The sequence below is a fragment of the Punica granatum genome, chromosome 7 (assembly GCF_007655135.1).
Source record: "Punica granatum isolate Tunisia-2019 chromosome 7, ASM765513v2, whole genome shotgun sequence".
In the NCBI taxonomy this organism is placed as follows: Eukaryota; Viridiplantae; Streptophyta; class Magnoliopsida; order Myrtales; family Lythraceae; genus Punica; species Punica granatum.
In genome coordinates, this window is record NC_045133.1 from 8456853 (window position 1) to 8475501 (window position 18649).

Genomic DNA, 18649 nt, shown 5'->3' on the forward strand with positions numbered 1-18649 from the left:
CACTATTATTATACTTTTGTGGCTCTTATAATTTGAAAATCAAATTGTGTGGCCAATTTACGAACACTGAAAATAAGACGAGAGAGAGATCCTTCTCAATTTATAATAACAAGACATTACCCGTGCTATGCAGGATTTGTTGTAATTTTTTTGGTCTATTTAAAATCTGTATAAAGTATAACCATTTTTTTTCATAATTTTGTAATACATGTAAATTTTCTATTGATTAAAAATGATATTCACTAATTAAAATATAATTAAATTAAGTTAATTATTAGAAAAGAAAAATAGTTAGATATGAAAGAGAAAAGACCGGGCAAGAGTGAAAAAGAGAGTTTCGGCAAGAAAACAATGGAAAAGAGAAAGGAGAGACGGGGAGAGAGAGAGAGGAGAAAGAAAAAGAGAAAATGAAAAAAAAAAAGGATGGAGAAAATCTATCTATTTATCTATATTACAATTGGGATAAAGAAGGCAATTGGGTTGACTTTCCTTCTTCCAAAATACCCTTACAAAAATAATTTAATTAATCGAGGGCCACTAGATCATGAAAAGTTAAAGGATAATTTTGTAATTTCAAATTTTTATTAACAGCAATATCAATTACCCCGTGATCAATAATTTATATGCAACCAATAGTAAGCAGAATACAAAGAGGTGATAAAGACTAATTTGCACAGAAGTCTCAAGTCACTGCAAAAAAAAATGAAAAAAAATGGAGATAGATTTCTATTTTCATATTTGAGATCAAGAAACAAAAATTAAAAAAATTGAATGCATATTCACATCCAATGGTAAATGTACTTTTTAAGCTTGCACGTTTAATGGTAAACACACTTATTGATAGCTTTTATCTAATGATAGCAGTATTTTTTTAGCCAAATCGATCATAGTTTACATGCGTAGGTCCCATTTATAACATATATATAGAATATTAATAAAAGAATATGATCATATTTGTTATTTTGAAAGCAAATATTATTTATATCTAAAAAATTATGATCAAATTTGTTTTTGAAAGCAAATTTGATTCATATCTATAAAAACTATGATATTTATTCAAATGGCCTCTAAACGCTCTGTTTCTAAATGAAATTTTATTGGTTTTTTGAGTTTTTAAAATTTAAAATTATATCTTATTATGAAATTAGCATGAAAATATTTTGAAAATATTTTCATTTATATTATTCCATCTAAAAAAGACTGAAAATATCATAAAATATTTTGGATACTATGATGATCTCCAATTGAAGCAATATGAATTTTTTGAATGGAAATTTCTAGGTTTAAATTTTTTTTTATTTTTGGAATTATTTTTAATAAAAATTTGTTAAAGATATCTCATCATAAAATACAATTTCTTAATTTCTATAATTTTTATAATTTATATAACATAATATATTTGAAATAAATGTGAAGATTTTATCATATGTATAGATATTATTTAATAAGCTTGAACTTAAAAAAAAATGTTTCATCACACAAATATTAACATCAGAATAAATATATGTTAGTATATATTCATACATCATATAAATATATTAATATATGGCCTCAAAACGTTTGGTTTCTGAATGGAATCTAATAAGTATATATTAGTATATATATATATATATATTCTAAAAGATATTTTATAGGTACTTATTTATTTATTTATCTTTATTATCGATTTTTTAAAGATATCTCATCCTAAAATTTGATTTCTTAATTTCTTTAATTTTTATAACATAATGTATTTGAAATAAATCAGAAGATTTTATTATATGTATAGATATTTATTTAATAATATTGAATTTTTTAAAATTAAAATTAATATTTCATCACATAAATTAACACAAAGTAAGTATATATTAGTATATACATTTTGAATGGAATTTTCTAGGTTTTCATTTAATTATTATTTTTGAAATTATTTTTAATAATTTTTTTTAAGATATCTTATCATAAAATACGGTTTCTTGATTTCTTTAACTTTTATAATTTAAATAACATAATGTATTGGAAATACATTATAAGGAAAAAAAAAAACAGGGATAAATATTACGAGATACCGGAAATCAATTTCGATTGTCATTATTGTATATTAACGGTACGTGCTAGGAATTTTACAGATTTCTTTCTTAGTTTACCATAGTTTCTTATCATAGAATAGTTACCATTTATTCTGCCCTAGCTGGCCTATATGTAATTGTTCTGGCAGTCGAATGATTTAAGCTCTCTGAGCATTCAGTCTAAATTTACGCGGTATTAGAGCCGGTTACACTTCGCGCACACGGGTGGACTCATACCACGCTAGATTCAGTTTCGAAGTAGCCAATAGTGCGTTTCATGTTAGTTAGGCCCGAGAGTGGCTCGGTCCATTTTCGAGATAGTTAAAGGTAGTCAAGTGGGAATTTTACAATAAACATGAACCCGAAACACATGATTTAGTTTTAAGGTTGATGGCAAGCGATGCTGTATGGTCCCGCATTTACGATATGTGGATGTTCCAGCTTAAGGATTCATCCATATGTGGTTTCTCTTCTCTTTTTGGGCCATAAAATTGTGGAATATCTCGACTCATAATAATTTACTTCATAAGCAAAGCAAATCGCCAAACCCAGCGATTAGTAATTACTAATTAACATTGCACCTGATGTTGGAAATCCTGGACAACAACGTATCTACCCGACCACCAGTTAATTAATTACAAACCTAGTCACCCTAATCTGAGCCATATGCTAAGGAGTCAAAAACAGAGTAGCTGTAACTGTACTGACAGATATCTCTATGTGCAGGGATGTATTTGAATCTGTTCACGGCTTGCAGGACACTGCATTTGGTCATTAGACGCGACCCAATTGATCCTGTGCTTTACGGCGACGCTTAATTACATGCTGTGGCTGAGGATGACCATCGACTCTTGGGCAGCATGGACTCCTTTTCTTCTCGCCTCCATTTCGAAGATGAGCCTTCGGGGCTGTCATAAAGTTAGAAACAGAAAGATATCATTAGGCGTATGTAGCTGAGCTTAGCAAGCATAATATAACTAGATACAAAATCAAGAACAAAACCACATAGTTAAAATCATCTAAAAAGAATAGAATCACACAGTTCAAATCATCAAAAAAGAAAGAATCAAATAGTTAAGATGCAGAACAGCACTGAGATCGGGCAATTACTTGAATTGTGTAAGTCACCACCATAGATTATTTTTAAGTCCAAAATGGATTGAGATAGGACCTGTGGGTCTTACAGGTTGTTATTGGCCCGAGCCAGATGTTTTAGGCCATTGTTTAAAATAAATGGTTAACTACTCCTCTGACCTGAATAGCCAAGGGTGTGACACAAACCCAGGAGCCTTGTCAAGAAGCCAACATGTCTCGATAAGTTTCAGAATCTCATCTTTGTCGAAGTTCAGAGTAAATTTATATGCAGCCATGAGATGGATGAACCCTAAAACTTCCAGAGATTCTGCATCCTGAAGACTCTTCAGGTCCATGCCCCACTTAATTGCAAACTTCAAAGCTCGTTCGTTTTCTCTTCAGGTGTTATCACAGCTGAAGTTCTCAGCAGTTGCTCTAAAAGAGAATGTGATTCCCCATAACCTCTGTTTCAAAGCTGTATTGTGTCTAAAGCAACTTTTGCTGGATCCAACTCATGTACCCGCGCTAAAGATACGGCGAGAATTGCCCCATTCTTCCCTTTCATATGCTTCATTAGTTGATGAACTTTTTGTTTGGTCAATCCTTATCTGATAGTCATGAACATTGTTTTCAAAACCTTTTCAGTAAAGATTATTAGTCAGTAGCCCATAATATTAGTTGAAGTCAATATCCCAGCTAGAAATTTTCGCCAAAGGGCTTGTTGGATGAAACTAGATAAACGATGTATATGAAAAGACCAGCTAATTTTAAAGCATTATCTGACTTTTAAGGACTTAATATATTTCGTTCCGTCAAATAGGACCTCTTACGGGGCAAGATCTAAGAGCTTCCCCAGAAACGCTCCAAACGGTTCAGGAGAAACATCCCGAAAAAGGAATTCTAGGAACCAACGAAAAGGTTCAGTAGGAGGAAGCTGCTAGCAAGTCTCTGCAGTTGAAGTTAGAGTTACGAAAAAAAAACCACCATCTTCCAGGATTCAGAACAAAGAGCCTATGATCCTGTATCTTATGATAGCCCGATGGACAAAGTGGATCCTTTCACATTATTTGACAACAGGGAAACAAGGAGATCAAACTAAACTTCAACTTAATGCATCTTAATCAAGCCATAAAAGATGATGGATTTGAGCCCAAATACTCATGGACTTCGCAATTAACAGGAATTTTTCTTAACATTGAAGCAACTAATACTCCATCATATATCTTGGCAAACAGGGCATGTTTTACCACTTCTCTGAAAATACCAACAGAAGAATAATCCAATCGATTCACTGATATTGATGCGTGAGAGTAAAAATAGAAGAAACTTACCCTCTTGCTCCCCCAATAAACCAAGGGCCCCTCTAAGTTTATCTGCTTGTTTGTGATCCGATATAGAATTGACAAGATCTTCGAGCTCATTGGGACAAATAGCAGAGGTCAGATTAAAGACCATTGAAAGCCTCAAGAAGGCCAGCAGCTCAAAAGTATAATCAGGTGAAGAAGCCTTCAGCTGAGCCTTCCATTGGGAAGCCAACTTCATGGCAGCTTCCTTGACCTGAGCTGTAATCTGCCATGAAGCTTCACTTAAGTGGCCCAATAGCAGCAAGCAACACCTCTTGATTCTGCCAACATCAAGCATCCTTTTTCGGCTTGGTTTCACCGAACTCGGGGGTTCAAACCGCCGTAATGCCTCTAAGACAAGCATAGCAGGATTCGGTGACGAAAGAAGCACATCTAACACCTTCTGTCGGACAAAATCATGCCTCTCCAGAAACTCATACATAAACAACTGCAGGTCCAGTGGATTGGTAATAGGAAAGACATTATCTGTTGATGGATCTACAGATCTTTTCACCATTACCAGTGGATGACGAGCTTCAGTTCCCCTTCTTAATTCAAATTCTGTCCTTTGATTCTCCAATGTTCTTTGCATTGTCAGAAGATGTTCCTGCTGTGTTTCCAACTCCCTAAGCTGCCCCGCATGTCGTCTTTCCTCCTTGCTAGTATCTCAGAGCGTTCTTTAATTGAAGCCTCGAGGGAATGGTACCCCTTCTCTTTCACCTCGATGTCTCTATAACACTCTTCCCTTCTCGTCAATATTGAATCCAATTCCTTTTTCCTTAAGGTCAGCTGCTCAGAGCATTCTTCCAGAGATCTTTTCACGACATCGAGTTCCATCTGCTTTGAATGAAGTTCCTGTGAGCATTCAGCGACTGACTGCCGCACCGATTCGCATAGATCCCGTCTAAACTGAATCTCTCCTTCCCAATCAACTACCAAACTCTGCAAAGACTCGAGCTCTTTTGTCTTTGTCCCAAGTTCAACACTACGGTTCTTAATCAAAGTACGTATGGCACCGTACTCCCTCTCTTTCAACTCGACTTCATCACAGAATTCTTGAAGGGTCCCTCGGAGGGAAACAAGCTCTTCTTCACTTGACTGAATTTTCGCATAGGATAGTCTTGAACGCTCCTCAAGAGACTTCAATTTACTCTTCTTTAATCTCACTTCTTCTGAGAGGTCTTGCAACTGCTTTTCAAGCGTTGTCAACTCCCTCTTTTTCTCGTCAAGTTCGGTGCAGCATGCCTGAATAGAGTTTTCCATGGCATCATGTTTCCTCTCCTTGGACGCAAGCTCTTCACCACATTCTATAATTAATTTCCTGATAGAACCAAGGTGTCTCTCCTGCAATTCAGTATCATTTTTACGTTCTTCAATCGAATTCTGCAGGGACTGCAGTTCCCGATTCTTCACTTCAACTGCTTCATTGCATGATCTCAACTCCCCATTCTTCGACTCAAGCTGCTTCAAAAGTTCGCCAACTTTCCACTGGACCGATCGCGATTCATCGCTCTTAGAGTTGAGCTTGGAGGAACAGTTCCTGAGCTCGTCTTTTCCGGAAAGCAAGTTCTTGCTCTTCTCATTGAGTTTTCCGGAATACTCCACTAACAAATTCCGCACCACATTCAGTTCCTCTTCCCTTGCCCTGCGTTCTTCAGAACTGGCCTCGATTGCTCTCCGCAGTTCTACCAGCTCCTGCCTTTTAATCTCGAGCATCCCGTGGCATTCCTCTGTGGAATTCCTCACCCAGATCAACTCCTTCTCCTTCTCTGCCAACTCAGCCGCGCATCCCTCAATCCTCCTCTCCAACACCCCCAACTTCTCCTGCTTTGAGTTGAGCTCAGAAGAACAGTTCCTGAGCTCGTCTTTTACGGAAAGCAAGTTCTCTCTCGTCTCATTGAGTTTTTCGGAATAGTTCACCAACAAATGCCGCACCACATTCAGTTCCTCTTCCCTCGCCCTGCGTTCTCCCGAACCGGCCTCGATCGCACTCTGCAGTTCTACCAGCTCCTGCAATTTAATCTCGATCTTCCCACAGCATTCCTCCATGGAATCCCTCACCAAGACCAACTGCTTCTCCTTCTCTCGCAACTCAGCCGCGCATCCCTGAATCCTCTTCTCCAAAACACCCAACTTCTCCTGCTTCCCGACAATCTCTGCATCGCACCCCTCAGTTCTCTGCTGTACCAAAGCAGCAACCTCCTTCTCCTTCGATTCCACAGCTCTAAGCCTCTCATCCAGCGACCCCTCCTGAACCTTAAGGCTCTCGAACCTCTCATTGATGGATTTCGCAATGGAGTCGAAATGTTCCTCCAACTCCTCCCACTGGGTGCCGAACAGCGTAACCCGCTCAAAGTCCTCCCTCAAGCTCCCCTTCCTGGCCCGGACCGACCTCAGATAGTCGGATATCTTCCCCATTAAGCTCCAGAAACCGAGCACAACAGCCCCGGCATGGAAAGACGAAGAGAAAATGGGAAAATGGACCTCGTGATTAGCTTCCTAGCAGCAGTGAGCAAGACCGGAGACAGAGCTGAAGCGAAACCCTAGAAGCAGAGGAGGACGATGAAGCGATTCCCATCTCCGTCTTCGCGCGTTGTTTGATGTGTGTGTGTGTGAGAGAGAGAGAGAGAGAGATGCCATTTTCGGTTAAATGTTCAGTTCAATGAGAATTCCTTTGTTTGGTTATATTAGGAGGATTAATTAATTAATTTACTAATTACTAATTAGAGACGAGATGCGGAATGTGATTGGTCCACAGAGAGGGATTAACTGAATTAACTGACATAGGTGGCTTGTGGGTCCCACACATCACCTTGGAGTAGGACCACCCACGAAAAGTATCAGAACACGGGGAAAATTTTATGATACATTGCATGCATGGTACATATATACGAATTAATGTTTTAGATTTAATTCTAAAATTTTAAAAGTAAAGATTCAAAAGGTTTCAATGGTTGGCTTATTTGATTTCACAATCTGATTTTAAAATTTGAACTCTAACTTTAACTCTACTCACTGCACAATAAAAGTCAACAACACAATTATTATTTTTTTAATTTTTTTGATTTTTTTAACAATTTAATTTAATTTTTAATAATAAATTCTATCAACAATTCATTACTTTTTTTTCACAATTCAACAATACAATTATTATTTTTTTAACTATTTATTACTTTTTTTATATTTTTTTTTCATAATTCAACGTCACAATCATTACAACCTAATTAAAATCAAAATTCAATTCAACTCAACTCAACTTTAAAACCAACAGACTTTAAATGTATGATACAATTCCTCCAGTTGCATGTATCATAGACTAATCCATAACACGAGGATATAGTAACACTCCAATTCTAATTCATGTCCTAATAAAAACCAAAAAATCGTGAGCATGTACTTCTATGTGTATATATATTAGCACTCGCGAACGCAAGCGATTGCTTTTGTATCTGGAAGCAAAATCGAGTATTGGATCAATAATTCAAAATATTGCACTTATATCTCAGACATTTTAACATCTTGACCCATAAAATAACGTAGAAAGAAATCGCAATGGCAAGGTCACAAAGTGACTTGTTAAGGCATCTTTGCTAATTTAAATTGCATTTTGATTTGCACAAATAATATACAATTGTTCATTAGTCATGTTGGCTTTGCGAGAATAATAATCCAAAACGTGCACACTCTATTGTATGTATAGATGCATCGAATTCTATACAAATGCATATGATTGTGTAGATAATAAATTTGAAACACGGTTACATTTACCCAAAAAAAAAAGAAAAAGAAGGAAAAGACAGAAATTACGAAGTAATTAAAAAGTCCATAAATATGCCACCGAAGCTATAGAACTATCTTTGGGCTATGACCTCCAATGTTATATCTCCTTTTGGGCAGCACCAATTACTGAAAATAATTGGTGATTAAGCTGGAGCAACGATGAAAAACTCGAAAGGATTTAAACCTCGAAATGAAATCTAAGATAATAAAATAGAATTGCTATAAATAGAAGATTATTTTTCCAGCTTTGGCTTGGTATATACACCGAAGAGTTGAATTATTCTTGGTCAGTTCAAAGTTAATTTCTACCATTTAAGTTTTAGTTCCCAGAATTCCTAAATTTATGAGACTTAAAAAAAATCATTTCCAGGACAAACTAAATTATTTTCTTAGTTTTAAAAATAACAAATATTTTGCCTAAGCATTGTACTATTTTGATCTGTCAATAAGTGTCATAAACCTATTTTTCCAGAAGGTTTTGCCTTGACTTAAGAAAAGAATCGTCTTCATAGTCCCAAATAAGTAAATAAGTATAAAAGCAGAAAATGCTTCGAATTTGGCTCGGTTATTCTTATATGACTATCTCTCCAATGGGAAAGACTCCACGGATCTCTAAAGTAGGTCCGGTTTTAGTTACATAAACACCACATAAATGAGAGACACTTAAGAAAAATAGAGACTCAAAATTCTAATGGTTCGTCTCTGATCGGGTCTTCATTGTGGTCCCACACTTTTTTCGATAGTAAAAAGCCCACACTTAAAAAAAATAAATTATGTGGCCTACTGCATACCACGTGGCTTGGATAAAAGCATAAAAGCCACTGTAGAGGGCATGACAGCTCATGATTGACTCTTTGCCGCAAAGACACGAGGGTGCCGCTCTATGCGTGCCTCTCCTGGTCACGTGGCCAAGAGAGACAGTCTCCACCCCGCGGTGGAGACAATCTAAGACCTTTACCTCACATGCTAATCTCTACTTCTAACCCCAATAACTTAATTGGCCACACGATGAATATCGTGTGGCAAAACAACGCTAAAGTAATTACGCAAAATGACTAAGGTTGTTTTCGTTTTAGAGTTGATTAGCGTTGAGTTTTGATTTTAATTGGTTTGTAATAATTATGTTGTTAAATTATGAGAAAAAATAATGAATAGTTAAGAGAAATTAATAATTGTGTTGTTAAATTGCGAATAAAATAATGAATAGTTGAGACAAATATGATTGTATTGTTGAATTGTACAAAAAATAATGAATAGTTGAGAGAATATAATATTAAAAATTTAATTGAATAATTAAAAAATTTAAAGAAAAAAATAATAATTATGTTGTTGAATATGAGTTAAGTGGAGTAGAGTTAAAATTTTTTTTTAACCAAACGGGCCCTAAAATATTTTTGAAAATGAAAATCCTTCGAGAGGATATTGACTTGAAAAACTTACTGTGAGCGTTGAAATTAACGAGAATATAGTTACCATCGGCCTAAAAATGGCACAAGCTTTGCTTTATGCTATTGGGTTGCTTAGAGCACTCGCTAGGGAGTGCTCACTGATCTTCGAGCCGGCAATCTCATTGATCTGAGACAGCTGGTGACCTCCGTCGAGAAGGGATGAAGGGGTCCGCGTTGCCACACTAGTGCTTCCCTTCCCTTGTCCTCCCTCACTCAAAAGTAAAGAGGGAACAAGGGGAGGCGAGCGCCGGTAGGGGCTCTCCTGCCAGTGACCCTTCAAGCAGAGGTGGTCAGAGGCATGGGAAGCCTTTGGTGTCGTTGGGGATTGGGGGAAGCCCTCATTGATGCTTCCCCTCCCTTGTTCCTTTTCATTTTTTATTGAGAGGGAACATAGGAAGGGGAGCACCGCTAGGAGCTTCCCTGCTAGTAACCTACTCTCGTTAAGAGGTCGTGACAAGCATGGAGAGTTTTTGACAACCTCTCCAAGGATGTCGAGCACTAATGGGGCCCCCTCCACCTCAAAGGGGTCGTCGGAAGCAGCTTCCGACAACCTCTTCGTGTGGGGATGTCACCGGTAGGGGTCTCACAAGTGCTTGTTTCCGCCTGCTCTCTCTCAATTGAAGGTGATGAGGCATTACTGGAAACTCTAGTAGAAGCCTCCAACTGGCATCGCTGGAGGCTCCCCATGTCTCTGACGTCCTCTCATTGGGGGAAGGTCGCCAACAGGGGCCCCCGCAATCGATGCTTCCCCTCCCCTTATTCCCTCTTCACTCAAAAGTGAAGAGAGAGGAGGCGAAGGGGACCACCAGCATGGGCGTTCCATTGGAAATCCCCCCCTAAGGAGTTTGTTAAAGGCGACAACAAAAGAAAAAAAATTAAAAAAATTGCGATAGGATTTATTTACTATCAATCGTATATATCTCTAATAATATATTTTTATTTGTTGTTAAATTGCGATTTATAAAAGCTTAAATTACACATATAATCTATCTACATATAAGTAAAATTTACTTTAGTAGCAGTAAATGCTACTCAATAAACGCTCCTGAATTAATGCAATTGAAAATAGACATAATTAATTTTAATTTATAATTGACTACTTTTTGTAACAATTGTTATCAAGAAATGTTACAATCATACTTAATTTCTTGAACAATAAATGATTTAATAAAAAAAATTAATCTATATACAATATTTTATATTTGAAAATAATTAGTCAATCATATGTATAAATTATCACAAGGGCACTAATTATATATATTTATTAGCACATTAAAAATAAAATTTAAAATAAAAAAATAAGGATTTTGATTGCAATATTTCAAAAAATTTGTAAAACAAAATTTATATATCTAAACATGATGTCTTCAATATATATTTATATTATATTAGCAATACTTCACACGTGTTGAATAAATTACTACTTACCTATATGCAGGATTTTCAAAAAAATATACACGACTCGTCACAAAAAGTAAAAAATTAATTGATGAAAGTAAGGATTTGATGTTATATTATTTTTAAAAAATAATTGTAAAGTAAGATTTAAATACGTGAATCTGAATAAATTTAACAATTAAACAAATATGCAATGCAATTAAATTGGAGAATTAGTAACAAACTTGCACTAAACTATTTATAATTAGTGTAATATATTATTTTGCGGAAAGCATGACTAATTTGCACTGCATTGAGGGCCAAGCCGCTCATGTACCGAACGTCTACGCTTATTTACATGTTGCGGTTTGACGTGGAGGTAGTTGTCAATCTTCGGGCCACGCAGGTTCGGTCTCTTCATGCCTTGTCGTGGAACATGAAGCCTTGGGACGGGAGGAGGGAGATGGGCTGTCATGGAGTTAAAAGCAATAATAAGCAAAACTTTACTTCACATAGGTAAGAGATCGGACATATTCATTTAAGACAACGCCCTATCAGAGGAAAGGAAACTACTACAAACCGACTTTGACGAGGAAAAATCTATCCTCGAGTCGCAGCTATCAACAGTTATAATCAACTCGTTCGATGTCTTTGGTAGACTAATGGTTTGGTCTTTTCCTTTTCAATGCAAGGCGAGCTGATGGGTAGTAATTTATGAATGGAAGTACTTCACCACTGATACGACTTCCAAATCTATCCAGAGTTTGTGATGCAGCAGAACATCTGAAAAATGAGTTCTGAGAATCGCAGCTTTGTCAAAGTTAAGAGTCAAGCTGTACCCAGCCTAGAGATGCCAATCATTAGAACCCGGGAGAGTTCGTGTTCTCGGCAAAGTTCTAGGCAGCCGCTCTGGAATTTCACATGACCCATCTTTCAAGAATACGGGTCTCTTCAAGTTTCTTTTATACTATATACCATACATTTGCACCTAAATTAAGCATCCACCACTTAGGTTCAGCAAAGATGACATGCTCAGCAGATCTTAGGAGGTCCTTGACGTAGATTAATCATCAGGACATCACAATGCTAAACCCATATTTATCTGAGCTAAGACTTATATTGAAGAATTCTTCACGGTAATTTTACCAAATTCTCCGGAGGAGTTTCTTGAGTTCAAGATGGGAAGCTTTTGACAAATGAACTTTTGGAGCTGATGAAGGCTAATTGGAAACTAAGAAATAGTTCATAAGGTCATCACCGTGGGACGATTACGAGAACTCTCTTCATAAACTTCCATAAGAAGGAATGGGTGCTAGGCAACATGTCATAACTAAGCAAACAAACAAGAAAAACTAAGGCAGATCTAAAGTCACGAATTCGCCCTGTTTGGATTCAGAGTTAATTGATTTTAACTTTAACTTTAACTTTAACTTAACACACTACATAACAAAAATACACATTTTCCAATTCAAAAATTTTAACTTTAACTTTAACTCAACACACTACAGAACAAAAACACACGTTTTTCAAGTCAAATTTATAATCACATCTCATTTGTCCTTTTCCACAATCAAAATTAAAATCAAAATCAATGTAATTTTAACTCTGAATCCAAACGGCCCCAATGTTGGTCTCTTCCTTTTGGTTTTGAAGTAAGTACTAAGAAAGGAGCGGCCAACTATACTTGGCCGAATGCCTCCATGGAAAAGGTCACATGTCAGGGATCGAGGCGAGTTTCCAAGATTGCATAAACCCGAACATCAACTATCAAACATCCTACCGCAAACTATCTAGATGATGGTTATATGAAATACTTTAACAAACGTGAGGATGATGTATTTACCAGTAAATATACGAAGAAGATGATGGTGCTTCTCATCCACGATTCGAAGTATCTGATCAATATATAGCGCAAGATAAGTTGAAGAAATTTACCAGTTATCTCTCTTGACAAACCGAGGGCTTCCCGTAGTTCATCTGCTTGTTTGCGGTCAGATAAAGAATCGATGAGATTTTCAAGTTCTTCAGGATAGAAGGCAGAGGCCAGTTCATAGACCACTAAAAGCTTTAAGAAAGCCAACACCTCGAAAGAACTGTTAGTCGACGGACCCAGTTGAGCCTTCCATCGGAAGGCCAAATTCATGGCAGCTTTCGTCACCTGTGGCATAATGTGTGCTGAAACTTCACTTAGGTGCCTTAACAGCAGCAAGCAGCTCCTCTTGGTTATGCTAACATTGAATTTCCTTTCCCGGTTTGTTGGGCTCGGCATTTCGAATTGTTGCAATACCTCTAACACTAGCTTTGCAGGGTCGAATGACGATTGAATCACATCTAAAACCTTCTGTTGGGCGAGATCGTGCCTCCCCAGAAACTCACAGAGAAACAACTGCAAGTCCATTGCATCCTTCAGGGGAGCGGAATTATCGGACGGATGGTCTATTTTTACCTCAGAACAGACAGAGTAAGATCTCTCTCTCAGTTCAACCTCTATTCGTCGAAGTAGTTCCTGTTGCGACTTCAATTCCCCAAGCTGATCTTCCAACTGTTTCTCCCTCACTGCTAGCATCTCCGATCGTTTCACTATTGACACCTCGAGGAGGCGGCACTGCTCCATCTTTACTTCTATGTCTTTATCACATTCATCCCTTCTTGCCCTTATCGAATCCGATTCGTCTCGTCTCCAATCAGAGCATTCTTCTATAGATCTTTTCACGATGTCGAGTTGCATCTGCTTTGACATGAGTTCCTCCGAGCATTCTGTGACTAACTTTTGCACTGAAGAGTGCCGCTTCTCTCGGAATTTAACCTTTTCTCCCCATTCAACCACTAAAGTATTCAAAGATTTCAGCTGTTTTTTCTTCATTTCAAGTTCAACACTGTGGTTCTTGATCAAAGTATGTATTGCGGCATACTCTCTCCTTTTCAGCTCGAGATCACCTCCGACTTTTTTAATGGTCCGTTGGAGTGAACCGAGCTCTTCTTTCCTCGAATCAATTTCTTCAGTGCAGCATTTTGATTGCATCTTTAGAGAATTGACTTTGCGCTCCCTTGATCTCAGTTCTGCTGAGAGATCTTTCAGAGACTTTTCGAGTGCTACCAATTTGCTCTTCTTTGCATCGAGTTCGGCCGAGGATGACTTAATAGACATCATGATGGCATCGTGATCCCTCTCCTTTGACTTGAGCTCTTTATCGCATTCATCAATCATCCTGCCAATCGAAATGAGGTGCCTCTCCTTTTTCTCGACCTCCCTTGCACGTTCTTCAGTCGAATTCTGCAGGGAAAGCAGTTCCTGGTTCTTCATCTCGACTGCCTCATCGCATGCTCTCAAAATCTCACTTTTGGAGTCAAGTTGCCTTGAAAACTTACCGATATCACACTGGACCAACTGCAGTTCTTCTCTCTTCAGGTCAAGCTCGGAAGAACAATCCCTGAGCGCGTCCTGAACGGATTGCAAGCTCTTAGTTTTCTCGTTGAGTCCCTCAGAACACTCTGTTAACGAACTCCGCACCACATTCAATTTGTCCTCCCTAATCCTGAGTTCTTCCGTACTCGCCTTGATCATCCTCTGCAGTTCATCCAACTCCTGCTGTTTCATCTGGAACATCCCATAGTATTCCTCGACGGAAACCCTCATCGAAAGCAACTCATCCTCCTCCTTTTTGAGCTCAGTCGCACGTTCATCAATCCCCCTCTGCAGCAAATCCAGCTTTCGCTGCTTCATGAGAATAGCCACGTCGCTGTCCTCCACTTTCTTCTGCATCATAGCAGCAACTTCCTTCTCCTTCGACTCGAGAGCTCTAAGCCTCTCGTTGGCCAATCTCTCCCGAGCTTTGAGACTCTCGAACTTTTCATCCATGGACTTTGCGATGAAGTCGAAATGCTCCTCCAAGTCCTCCCACTGGAGCCCAAACAGCAGAACTTGCTCGAAAGCCTCGCGCAAGCTGTGTTTCTTGCTCCATACTGACTTCAGACTCTTGGAGATGCTCGTCATTGCAGAGAAAGGGCAAAGCAGAGCCTCGCACTAGCAAAGTCATGCAATCAACAGTTGTTGGAAGAGATCAAATTGAGAAGGACGAAGAACAACTGACCTTGCGAATGCTACCATAAGGCAAGATCATCAGTCAGAGAAGATGTTGGACAAACATCGACTGAGCCCGATGCATGTTTCATCATGCTATACATGCCCAGAAAAAATTAATATGGAACAATCATGTCACTTACCTTATTGCAAGTAGTACTGCCTCCGGCTGCACGAGCTACAAGCTGCCAGTAGCTGCGATCCGTATGTACAACGAGATAGTCACTGTCAAAGAGGATGGTTTTTCGAGTTATTCCATCTTCTATCGACTGGCGAGGCTTGCTATGTATAATGCGGTTGTTAATCATGATCTTGTAGAAATCAGAATATTTACTCGAGACTGTCTATTTATAATATAATATCGTTGTAAATCTTTATTATCTTATATGAAAATCGAAATAAGTAGGATATAATAATATCGGATATTTCAGATTATAAGGTAGACAAGAATATCGTGAAAATTAAAACTGAATATCCCTATTAGATTGCGAAAAAGGAAGGAATGAATATTAATCACATATAATTGCCATTATTCTTGTTATTGTATCAATTTCATTGATTCTTCCATCATTCTACTCCCGATAATATTTTCCCACACCCTAACCTCTATATCTATATGATATCTCTTGCTTTATAGAGATATATATTACATGACTGTTATTTTTTAATAAATATAGTATCATTAGATTAGATTTTTTTTTCCTGTCATCATAATTTTTGCATTCTTAGGCTGTCATTTACAATTTATAATTTTTATATGTACATATTCTTGGTAGAATCTATAGTTTTTATTTTTTTTTCCTAAATCTATATTCATTCGTGTGTCATAATTGTTGATTATCTATATTTAATATCACAAAAATTGATGAGAAATTAACAATGCACAGTGACGTGGGTATTAACTAGTTTTTTTTCCCTAAAGATTTTAGGAAAATCGAGGAAAAGTGGGATTAGGGGGTACTACCCACAGCAGATGCCAATGAATGGGCCATTCTGCCTGAGCAGACCGCCCACAACACGTCTTGTGTTGCCTTGTCACGTTGGACATTCTGCCAAGACCCCTTCTTTGTTGTTCTATTATTATTATTATTACTATCACTATTACTATTACTATTTCTTTCCAAAATGACTGTGTTCACTCGCTCGAACGTTCCTACATGGTTCGGGCACGGTGCATCGATGATTTAGCCAAATTCAAATGTCAACTTTAAGTGGTTTAATCCGATTGCGAGGTGACCTTACAAACATCATAATTAACACATCATTAGCTCAAACAACACATTCATCAAGCCAATCACACGACTTAAACCGATTATAGAGCCGCTTTCCATTAGACAAATTTCATGTCCACTCTTGTTTAATGTGCTGGTTTAACAACCTTAGGATCGAAACCAACATTTAACTGGATTCATGTGTGTCTCATTCTCCATTCAATCCAACCCGACTTTAGATCCGATTTCCATTAAGTCAAGTTCGTTTCGGGTGCGCTGCAAATTCATACAATCGGTTTTAAATGCCCGAGTTTAGATTAGTCGTGTTCGTGTGTGCTCGGCCAAGAACACGTAAATAAAAAGACGCATGGTCATCATAATCGTCAGTCCATCAAGAAATAAGGCCCTAAACATGTTGTCAAATTCGGGATTTAATACCTCTTTCGAGCTAACGTTGGAACGATCCACGCGTGGGTCTTCGGTTGCCCGCGAACAGAGCTCGTTGTGGGCTGTCAAACTCGTGGCTGCCACAAAATGGCGCAGGAGCACCGAGAGCTTGCTCGGCTGGGTCTTGGCCGCACACGGGGAGGCACGTCGTGTCGGGGGCTCACCACGGCTGCGAGATGCCGGCTGCAGCAGCAAACGCAAAGGGTCGGAGAGGTGGTGGAGCAGCGTGAGGGAGCCGAGGAAGGAGCAGCAAAGCAGCTGGCGGCAACGGAAGGGTAGGAACCGAAGGATAGCGGCAGTAGCTGAAGCTGAAGGAAGGAGATGCCGGGGGGGTTGCAATGGCCGCCCCAGAAAGGGGAAGAAGGAAAGGATGGAGAAGAAGGGGAGGGAGCGGCAGGTCAGTTGGGCGCAGGGGAAGAGAGAGAGAGAGATAGAGAGAAGGGAAGAGAGGGAGTGACCGGCCACCCGGAGAAAGTCATATATGCAATGTCTATATGACGTGACAACATTTCAAATCAATTAAGGATTCTTTAAAATATCCATTATTATATTCTTTACACAAAATACATTCTCGTTCAAGGGGCCATCCTGGTGGGAACCTTTTCTTATTTTCCTCTCATTTTCCCCTTCTTTTTATTTTAATTGTATTTTCCAATTTTACTTTTATTTTGTGCAGTAAATATCATTCTATCCCGGTATCAAATGGGGCGACAGGATCCGAAAAATCATGCTGCAAATTTTCTCCAGCCTAAAAAACGTCCCGAGTCACAACCCCCCCCCCCAAAAAAAACCAAAGCTCACGAGTGTGGAGGATTACTATTTATTTTTATTATTTACTTTTCACAAAAAGGGGTCATTGGTTATTTAATCATTCACTTCGCCTTAGGTAGAAGTAATGACTAATTTTTAGAGACGTTTCTATATTGCCGGCAAAAATTAACAATGAGAATATTACTTTTCTTGTAGGGCACGTTTTGCATGAGATCCTCTGAGTAATTACACAAGCTGAGGAATAAAAGGTCTAAAGATATTATTTAAATTTTAGGCAAAAGAGGTTGAAGAAGATTGGTAGCAGCACAAGGAAATAATCATATTCTCCTTTCCAAGTTTTCTTTCAGATTAAAGCATAGTTGCTTAAGTTGGTAATATGATATGGAACTATATTAGTGCGTTTGGTTTCAGAGTTAAAGTAACTTTGATTTTGATTGTGGAAAATGATAAATGATTGTGTAGTGTGTTGAGTTAAAGTTAAATTTAAAATTTTTGACTTGAGAAATGTGTATTTTTGTTGTGTAATGTGTTGAATTAAAGTTAAAGTTAAAATTTTTATGATTTTAACTGCGAAACCAAACAGAGCATATATGTTCCTCGTACTGCACATGTTAATGTATTATTGACTGCCATATCGTGTCTATATATATATATATATATGAGCTTCGAAAAGTTTCCGATGGATGCTAACATAAACTTCCCATGGAATTAACTATAATTGTTTATATATCCGAACCGACATTTAGAAAAAAGTTCGAATTGATCCCTTCTCTCATCTGTTGGCATCTTTGTTCAAGACGACATGATTGTCGTAGGTGGATTTCCCGGCAACAGACATTGGCTAAGTATGTGCATCTTCAATGACCAATACAGAGTTCAGATCATGGCCGCATTCGAAGAATTCTGGAAACACCTAATCCGTTGATCCAGTAAAACCAATTTAATCTAATACTGTGTAAATTAATGAATTAGGCGTGAAGATAATTAAGGGCCTGCATTAAGATTTATATCGGACAATGCCAATCCACTGCGCTTATATACTGACTTCAGAAAGTAATACATAAGGTAT

The 18649-nt window shown here is 37.9% G+C and overlaps 2 protein-coding genes across 3 annotated transcripts; both read right to left on the minus strand.

Annotated features, from left to right (window-relative positions):
* Nucleotides 1-2542: 2542 nt before the first annotated feature.
* Nucleotides 2543-7107, minus strand: LOC116214229 (ELKS/Rab6-interacting/CAST family member 1-like). 2 transcript variants are annotated; one of them, XM_031549595.1, is made up of 3 exons: nt 4454-7107; nt 3303-3730; nt 2543-2956 (listed from the first exon to the last, which is right to left on the minus strand). In XM_031549595.1, exon 1 carries the CDS (start codon nt 6881-6883, stop codon nt 5060-5062), a length of 1824 nt encoding a protein of 607 aa, XP_031405455.1. In that variant the 5' UTR covers nt 6884-7107; the 3' UTR covers nt 2543-2956; nt 3303-3730; nt 4454-5059. The 2 variants fall into 2 exon arrangements, with proteins under 2 accessions (XP_031405455.1, XP_031405454.1); XM_031549594.1 differs by lacking the exon at nt 3303-3730.
* Nucleotides 7108-11321: 4214 nt separating this feature from the next.
* LOC116212942 (myosin-11-like) lies at nt 11322-17257 on the minus strand. The gene is made up of 4 exons (XM_031547706.1): nt 16801-17257; nt 15295-15376; nt 13006-15094; nt 11322-11538 (listed from the first exon to the last, which is right to left on the minus strand). Exons 3-4 carry the CDS (start codon nt 15062-15064, stop codon nt 11369-11371), a joined length of 2229 nt encoding a protein of 742 aa, XP_031403566.1. The 5' UTR covers nt 15065-15094; nt 15295-15376; nt 16801-17257; the 3' UTR covers nt 11322-11368.
* Between the last annotated feature and the right edge of the window lie 1392 nt (nt 17258-18649).